The 9,260-nt window shown below is 50.5% G+C and overlaps 1 protein-coding gene across 1 annotated transcript; it reads right to left on the reverse strand.

The window, feature by feature from the left end:
- Positions 1 to 1,835: 1,835 nt before the first annotated feature.
- Positions 1,836 to 8,915, reverse strand: LOC144143008 (uncharacterized). The gene is made up of 3 exons (XM_077674832.1): positions 8,656 to 8,915; positions 2,917 to 3,058; positions 1,836 to 2,258 (listed from the first exon to the last, which is right to left on the reverse strand). Exons 1-3 carry the CDS (start codon positions 8,792 to 8,794, stop codon positions 1,910 to 1,912), a joined length of 630 nt encoding a protein of 209 aa, XP_077530958.1. The 5' UTR covers positions 8,795 to 8,915; the 3' UTR covers positions 1,836 to 1,909.
- Positions 8,916 to 9,260: the final 345 nt, after the last annotated feature.

Here is a 9,260-nt window from a genome sequence, read left to right on the forward strand (position 1 = left end):
TTCACAAATGATATCCCTTAGGGTGCAGCATTGAGTTTCTCAGTTAGTATTCTAGAGAGGAAACAGCGCCCGGTAAGCCATGTGGTCATGGGAGTTTATGGGAAGACCCCGACTTTTGGCTTGGGCTTGGCATGACAATTGGATTCTTGCATTAGCGGTTTTGGGGATTTGCTTTATTCACTATGCATTAACACGTCTACGAGCTACGAAGAAGTCGACATCCTCCCTGTTATGTGGTAGCCGTGTTCGGTGAAACAGCAGACAGTTCGTGATCGTACCGGACGGTGTTCATGCCGCAGTCAAAGGACGTATGACTGAGCCGGTAATATGCCGCCGCGAAAGTTGTAGCTGACGAAAAAAAAACAACAAACAAAACGTACTTCGACGAAGACAAGATACGACCGATACGGGCGCCTGTATCCGTCCTATCTCGTCATCGTCTACGCTGTTTAACGCCAAATGTTCTTATTTCTTGTTAAGCTGTAGCAGAAATTCGGTGGAGCAGTTCAGCGCGATAGTGACGTTTTTACAGGCACGTTCAAAAAACTTTCCGAACTCTTCAAACAACTTATTATTTGAAATATAGGTAAAATTTATAAAATCAGAGTCTCTAATCAGTCTTCCCTCCAAATATTAACATTGTTCGTAACTAGCACCTTGGCCTGCAGAATACTTGGCGCAACCGTTCCGGCAAAATACGCTTTACTTCTTTTTTCCTTAGTTTTAAAACATCCGGTTTTATTTTCCACTTACATAATTGCACACTATTCTTTGCGTTTTTGTCGCACTTTGATCAAATTTCTGGTCACAAACGTTTTAATCCAAGCTAATGATGAAACTAAGGTGAGCGCATGATGTAATGGCGGTCCATGACGACGCAGATGGCCTTGATGTGAGCCGCATAAACTCTAGCGCCAGATTCCCCTCCAGTGTATATTGTAAGAAACTATATGGGGTTCCCATGACGCATAGCGCCATCTAGTGGCCTGCCTGAGTATATATGCTGCTTATACTGTCTTTAAACAAAACCTGGCAGTCTATAGGCCTCGTGGCATTGAGGTTTCGTTTATGGCTATCACTCGCATAAGCCAGGTTCAAATTCCACGGGCAGTTTTTTCCTTCTTGTTCTTTTTACTTGAAACGTTTGTTTTATTGCGCATGGTATCTATTTATAGGAGATGTGGGCATCCTAAACGAATTTTAGGGAGGTTTTCTTCAATTGAAGACAGTTACAGCTTTTTTTTTTGCACTTTGCATCGCACTTTTCAGTGGTTTGGCCTCTCTTATGTCGGTTTGAGTCACTTCGCTTGGATACTTTTGTACTTCGGAGTGATTGTGTCCGTGGTTAGGTCGGTTTTGGTCGCTTAAAATGGTTCCACCAGATATATAAACGCAGCACGAAGCACCAGAGAACGCAATGTGCTCGACTTTTTCCTCCGAGTTATTGCTCATTTCTGGATGAAACATTTTGCACATAGTTTCGAGTGCGCAATTACTCGATTGCGCATTTCCTCAGCTGTGTCACTGGGATTAACCAAAGATCTGGTGAATCCGAGTATCGCCCGCTCATCCCTCAACGCGCGTACGTTTTCTTGTCATTTGACTCAGCCTCCAACTGATTGAGGGAATCTTGAATGGGAACTTAAATGAACCAAAGGCCAGGCGTGTCTTTTACGACGTTCTAGATCACTACAAGATGCTGTTCCACAATTCGCGTTTTATAGGCTTTTTTAACCGCCGTTAGGTGCGGCCCGAGATGTGCTACAAATGCTGAACTCTCCCAAATATCCAGATGCTTTGACAGCAAAGAGCAACATTGCAACTTTTAACCCTTTTATTGCTCGAGATCTGGCAGTCTCTGACTGCCGCCGTCTTCGGGATCCCACGGCCAAGCCTCCTCACGCTGGGGCTACGGCACCAGAGCCGGGGGCTCCGAGTTGTCCAGCTGGCCGAACTCGAACTGGTGCAGGGCCTGCAGAACCTTCAGGCGGGCCACGTCGCGCTCCCTGGGCGGAATGCGCCTGAGGTGATCCACCAGGCTCAGGCAGAACAGCTCGTCCTGGTCGCGCGATGTTCCCAGGGCAGGTCCCGGGGGCGGAGGGGGAAGCTGCTGCAGCGGCGGCTCTTCCAGCGCCAAGCCCCACTGCAGTTCCGGAGACTCCGGTGGTGACGGCAGCGTAGATGCAGGGGAGGAACATACGGGACTGCCGCCTTCGTCCAGCTCGAGCTTGACCACCGCGGGCCGCAGCTGGCAACGCCTGCACATGCGCAGAACGACGTGCTTCACGCCCCATTCGCCTAAGGCGCAGGCCGCGGACGTAGCGACGGCCAGGTTATGAAACAATTGAGGATTATAGCAGTGTGAAGAATCGGTCCCGGAACAGTTCCAGGTACGCTACCGGTGCCAGTGCGCCCTGCGCAGAGGCGGTGAAACCGGCTGCGCGCATGCGCAATGGCACCGGTAGCGTACCGAGTGCTCTGCAATAGTTCTGCTCGACCTGTTTTGCGCGGAACCGGTGGGCGAAAGCCAAGCTAGGTTGCCACGTCCCATGTGTCGCATGAACTTGAACTTTAACGCCACAGCCGCAGGCAAGCAGCTGAACACTGCTGTTACAATCACACATGCGCGACAGCGGGGTGTTGCACAAAGGCAGCTCCAGTAAAGACGAAGGTAGGCAGGGCGAACAAGGTGAATAGGAGCAGAACTAGGAACTCGAAATATCGAGAGCAGTTAGTTGCAGCCACTTGCTTCTGAGTACCAGTTCGCCCGTCTAAATAAAGTAATTTATCTACACTGGCGTTTCGACCTTGACAATATCATCCGGTTCTTACATATGTCTCTTCCTACATTTCCTCCTGTGGGAATAGTCTTCCCCCGACATGCATGACGTCAGTGCAGCACAGACGTGCACTCACGTGCGGGGTCGGAGAAAGCCGTCGAGGAAGCTGAGCTCGTGCTCCAGAACGTTCCACTGGCCCTTGGAGGAGACGTGCAGACGCTTCTTGCGCTTGAGGTACGTGTCCCGGATGGTGCGCCACCGGGTCTGGCACTCCTCCACTGTACACGAACGGGGGCCACACACGTAATGAGTGCGCGTAACCGACGCCCGAGTTAGATGAACTTCTCAACGGAACTCGTTCAGTTCAAAGGTAGAGCAATTCATTGAACTTCTCAAAAGAAATCACGAGATCTCTGCGTCTTCTTATTCCAATGGCCAGACCGAAGAAAATGTCGTTCTATTATACAGGATGGTGCGACGATAATTGTAACATTTTAAAGTTCTGTTGGCGCTCAAACTTCACACGAAGGTCGCATTTTGTGGCCTATTTTGTTTGACACCGGCAACAGCGACGGTACTTACCTGTTTATTCTGAAAATAAATAAACAAGATTTTTGCGTATGGGACAATGGCGGCTCATTTGGACGGGCGAGCCAGCTCACGTTTATCTTCGAACGACGGTGCCACCTGGGGTATTGAGAGCGAAATACACGTTTGGGATCACGGTAGGAATGAGCCAAATCGTGCAGCAGACGATCAAAAAATGCACCTAGGAAGGAGCCAAATGAGCTAGCAGACGGTTCCAAAACCCGCTTTCACATTTTCTGATCGTCTGCTACACCATTTGGCAGATTCCTACCGTGAATCCCAAACGTGAGTTTCGCTCTGAATAATCCAGGTGGCGCCGTCGTTCTAAGATCAATTCGCGCTGGCTCCCACGTTCAAATCTGCCGCCATTGTCCCACAGACGAAGATCGTTTTTATTTATTTTCAGAACAAACAAGTCAGCGCCATTGTTGCTTCCGGTGTCAAACAAAATAGACCACAAAATGCGACCTCCGTGCCAAGTTTTCGCGCGAACAGAGCGGCGGTTCGTTCAGGAAAAAAATTTAAAGTGTTCCAATCATCGTCGCACCACCCTGTACACAAATACACAGAGCATTTCACGAGGACGGTGCACGTTTTATTTTTTCGCTGTGGAGCGAAATAATACTACTTCTGATGACGCTGATGGTACATTATGATAACCATGACTATAATTCATGAGCAGAGGGGTCGTAATTGGGGTGGTTACGCATGATGGCAACACAAGCCCACTTTCAAAGAAGTAGAGACCGCAAACGTTTTCCTGGGTAGCCCAGTATTATGAAGGCTTCCAGCGTTTTTAAAAAAAGGCTAAAACAAGTGTTAGACCCTCCGCTCATGTAAACGCACCCTAAACGACTAAGTCGGACAGTTGCTGAGGCAAGTATAGCGCAGGAAGAGCTGTGCTAGAAGCCCTCTGCTCAGTGCAGGTCATGCGTTTGGCTCGGAAATTCGGTAGCTGCATCTGTGATGGAAGCATAAAATATCTGAAGACCATTTCTTAAAAAAAAAAGGCTAAAACGCGACGTTTCCTCCAGTGGTAACTGAGTCAAAGCCAAAGTTCGAAATCTACTTTACATAATTTCGAAATTGAAACTACCGAAGTACAAAGCAAAAATCCAACCCTGCTTATGGAGTGTATTTCATTATCATCATCAGCACTAATAGAGTGCACTGCCAGACTATATTTTGTGTATTACGACAGGTTCGTTAGATGTGCGACGACATCCCACCGTTGTTTTATGTGGTTTTTTGATTGATGTACTCTGTGAAACCTATTGCGTAAAGTTGGCTTTTGCGCGTGTGGTTTACTTCGACGTTGACGCCATCAGTGAGCCCTTGAAAGCGTCGCCCAAAAAACTGGCGTCACTAAACGGGGGTACGGTGCAGAGGAATGAACGGAACTAGGACCCTTGGAACGCCTGTGACCACAATAACGTACCTTAATTGATATCACCTGCAGATTCGAAACTATCTTTGTGCGGCAACTTTTTATTTGCGAGGGAGGGTACTTGGCTACGCGAAGAAAAGCCTCTCGACTGCGTCAAGTCACGCGTCTTTATGGTCTCAGCAAGCTCCTAGTGCACGCGCTTCTGGTCAGGTGCAAACGCAGCCAAGCCAAGCGCGATCCAAAGCCACCGGCACTCACCGACCCCCTATTCAAGGTTACCAAGTACGCCAGAGCTAACGTCTAATAATCATAGTTTCAGCAACCATAAACTGGACAAAATGATTGCTCATAGCTCGTTGAACCCTTTTGGTACTATATCAAGACAGCCACGTGATGTGCTAAGTTCAGAATCCACATGATCGCCGACTATTTCTGCTCCCATAGACGACGTACATCGGCTGAGTAGCTTCTCACTATTGCTATTCAAGGTTTTCAACGACTATCGCGGCCGTTAACTGCCACGATTACTGTCAAATTCCCCGTGAAATAACAGTCTGAGCGGTGAGCTCTCTGAACTAGATCCGCTCCTGTCCCTGGTCCTCTTCAAGATCCAAGATCAGTATATGCATCTTTTTAAAGCAAAAGCATAGTATGCCTCATGAGTCGGAAGATCCGGCGCCGTTGGCCCTGCAACCGAAGGCACCAAAAATCGTCGAAGAGCTCAGTGCGTGTGGAGAACACGTCACGGCACGCGAAGAGAACTGCTGCGCCACGAAAAAAATGCTGTACTCCTGCGAAAATATGGAAAATATCCTAACACAAGATACACAGACGCTGCTCGATACCCAGACCACACTGCTTTCGCAATAAGGGTCCCGGTCCAACCAGGCAGGGAAGAGATGTCGGTAACAATACCAACTCGTAACCCCGAAACTGCAGAAGCAGCAGCCATCGCCTTGGCAATGACCACCTGCTTGCGACAGAGCACTTATATTCAGCTACTCTCAAGCGCATTGTCGGAACTTCCAAAAAGGACGCGTGTCCGCGACAGCACTTAAAATCTTAAAGACGCGCCTCCCAACTTCCGAACACCTACGTCTTCTGGATGCGGAAGCACGAAGGGATGGCGGGAAATGAAGCAGCGCACGCCGCAGCCCGAGAGCACAACAGCCGGCCCTCCTGCCACCCAACATCCGTACTGGAACGGGCGCAGCAGACGTAGCCATCACCTACTGGGCCACACTTCAGCACCACCGACTTGAGCGGAGGAGATATCCCCCACCACACCTCGACCTCATTAAGGAAGAAAACGTAATCCTTCGTCGCCTCCAAACAAACACATACACACACGGAATAAACATGAACCGCATTGCCCCACGCAATTTCCGTACCTCTTCACTTACTGCGACATACCCGACACCTTGCCACACATGATCCTGAAGTGCCCTTGCGAAAACCACCGCCCAGACCCGCCTGTGGATACCCAAGCATCCTCAACAACATTGACTGCCGCACCACAAGATAATGCAAGCGCCAATAGAACCGGTGAACACGACATTGCTGAAAAGAAACTCCCACCTCCCCTCGCGGGAACCCCTGTGTAGATGCGACGCATAGGGGGTTCACGTTGCAGCGTTGGACAGCGGAGGAACGGCGCTGGAACGATGGAGCGGAGCGGCGCAGGCACTGCGTTTTATAGCGCGCATAACGGTGAGGGGACGCGCCGGCGCCAGTGCGTCTGCCAGGGCTATGACGCAACACAATCCACTTTAATCCAATCCAATCCAAACCCGATCCAATCCAAGCCAAGCCAAGCCAATCTATTCGAATGCAATCCAATGCCCCTCGCGAGAGAGTGGCATTGGAGAGGAGAGGGGGTTAGCGGCGGAGAGCGCAGCTCGCGTGGCGAGGAGAATGGGGGAGGGGCGGACGCCGACGACGACGATGCCGGATGCAAGGACAAGGCGAGTGAATGAGATGCAATCGCATCTAAAAGTAGGAGGCACTGCTCCTCTACGAGGATCCGGAGAACCAGAAGAATCTGGTTAACCGGCTGAAGACGGCAGCCACCGCCAGAGGTTTCCTGGACTGAGGAGACCTACCACCTCGGATCGGCAAGGACCAAGTCCTAGCTGGTCTTTTCAGCCAATAAAGGTTTATTTCTCTCTCTGTTCTTCACCCCAGCCACGGAGAACGCCGATTCTGTGGAGGGGAAGATGACTGCGTTTATATAATATGAAATTAATGAAAACAAAAACACTCCTCGGAGCACTTAAGTCACTTTATATAGCGCAAGTGGAAATTATAATGCTGCCGCATTCATAGCTCATAAGCAAAATTGCGTATCGCCTGGGGAAGCCATAGCGCATTTCTATTCGGAGCAAGTAAGCTTAATCCCGTGCTCCTGCCACAAAATGCGATGATAGGACTCTAAAGAGCAGCCGTAAAAAATAAAGCCATTCCACTCAACGCGAAAGCTGTCGGAAGTGCAGAGCAGTGAATCGCCATAATGGGATGTAACGGCGTTATCGGCTCACTGCTACTGCCCAACGAATATAAAATTTCCCGCCTTCGCAATGCTTCTGCGCCCCCTGCCTGAAACTGCGCCAGCCGGAGTTGTTCTTTTTGTGCTTGCTCTTCCTCCCGCCCGTGCCGGCGTTGCACTGCCACTTTTTTCGCTTATAATAGACCCTTTAAAGAAAAGTTGGTAAAATAGTACATACGTGAGCTTTCATGATGACAACACTGAGGTCATTCGCAACCGTCGGCCATGAAAAAAGAAACGCGGCTCCATCATAGCGCGGCTGCGCGGCGCTCTCTTTGAGGCACTCGTAGTCACCTCGGCATTCAGTCTGATCGGATAGGTTTCTGAGCTTTTGCTTGCTGATTTGATTTTATCACCACAGGCGGTTACGAATTCTGCAGGAGTCATGCCGACTCACTGCTGCGTCCCACGCAGACGCCATATCATCCAGTACCTCAGTACTGCCAGTCCCTGAAGTCCGAGCTTAGGCGATGTGTGAACCACGACCAACTTTAAGTATAGTTGGTCGTGGTGTGAACGCGCTGAGCCGGGCAGCCGGCACAAACGCGGTTTCCTTTATCATGGCCGCCCGCAATGCTGCTCAACTGGCCTTCCGCTTGTCCGCTATGCCTGATAGTATTTTGCAAAGGGTCTATCGTAAACATAAACCCAACGAGCGTTTCTGACGAAATGAACGCGGGCGCTGCCGGTTAATTACGTATATTTTGCCTGAAATGTACCTACAGTTTTCTTTGCGATAAACAACGCGGCGATGTATCACAAACGCCAACGGTTAACGAGTTTCGAACGCTTATGACTATATAAAGGGCTTGGCTTCCGAAGCCTCTGGGTTACGCCACAACGACAGCCGCTTCGACGGAACACCGTGTGGCTCTACTTGGGTCCTACGAGCAAGCCACGACGACAACGCGAGCACCTAGAGTGTTCTGCCCTTAAGATCCCATTTTTGTCGTGCATCCACCATGACCAGCACAACACAGATGCTTTGGCGATTTCGGATACGGACATACCTCGCCAAAGGGCTCCACGGACCCACGTATAGATCGCACGAGACCGGACCCAACGCGCTATCAGACAGGCAAGACACCTCAAAAGCCATCAGCTGATGCGGCTCAGACGGGACACGACGCGATATGTACCTCCCCGAACGTTGTTGCCGTGGAATGGGCAACGCAGCTTTCGTCCAACAGAAGAAACGTTTCCGTCGGGCCTAAACCATCGTTTGCGGTGGCTTTTACCACCTTAATCTCGGAAGTCAGGCAAAGATATTACATTAACTGGGACTCTACTTCCGTGACCACGGAACGCCGAAGTAATGCACGCTCTCAGAATGGCGACGCGGGCGCCCTACCCACCGGTCACATCAAGGGTTTCGGCGATGTCGGCCCACGCGGTCTCCCGGCAGCTGGCCTCCTTGTGGAGCTTCGAGTGCTGGTCCCAGAGCTGCTTGTGCTTCTTCACCTCCCGGACGAGCCTCTCGTTGAAGGACGCCATCGTGCGTTCCGATCTCTAGCTGTGCAGGGTCGCACTGACGGATGCGTGGGCCTCACTTCGTCTTCCTCGCAGAGGACACGCGATGTATGGCGGCGTTCCTGTTCCCCAGCCGACGTCAGCGGTGTCTGCTTCCGGTCAGGCGCGAGAGGAAACCCGGCGTCTGAACACCACCGACAGGGCGAGCGGCTGGCGCTGTGGTGCACTACTTGCAAACGCGTCTTTATTGATCCAGAATAGTTATGAGCGGCTTGTGGGCAGTCCAGGACAGCGTTTCTGATAGAAATTCTTCTAACCAAAAAAATAAACTATGGAGCTGCCCTTGAGCAGCGCTGGGCAGTTCGAAATGACAAATTGAAGAGACCTGTAGAAGACGACGCTGATTCGCGAAGCGGTATATTCTGTTCTGTGCGAGATTAATGAGCGTGAAAGTGTAGCTGAATGAAAACGAAACTGGAATGAGGAAATC

The sequence above is a fragment of the Haemaphysalis longicornis genome, unplaced genomic scaffold (assembly GCF_048455015.1).
Source record: "Haemaphysalis longicornis isolate Haplotype H1 unplaced genomic scaffold, Haemaphysalis longicornis Haplotype H1 scaffold_6, whole genome shotgun sequence".
In the NCBI taxonomy this organism is placed as follows: Eukaryota; Metazoa; Arthropoda; class Arachnida; order Ixodida; family Ixodidae; genus Haemaphysalis; species Haemaphysalis longicornis.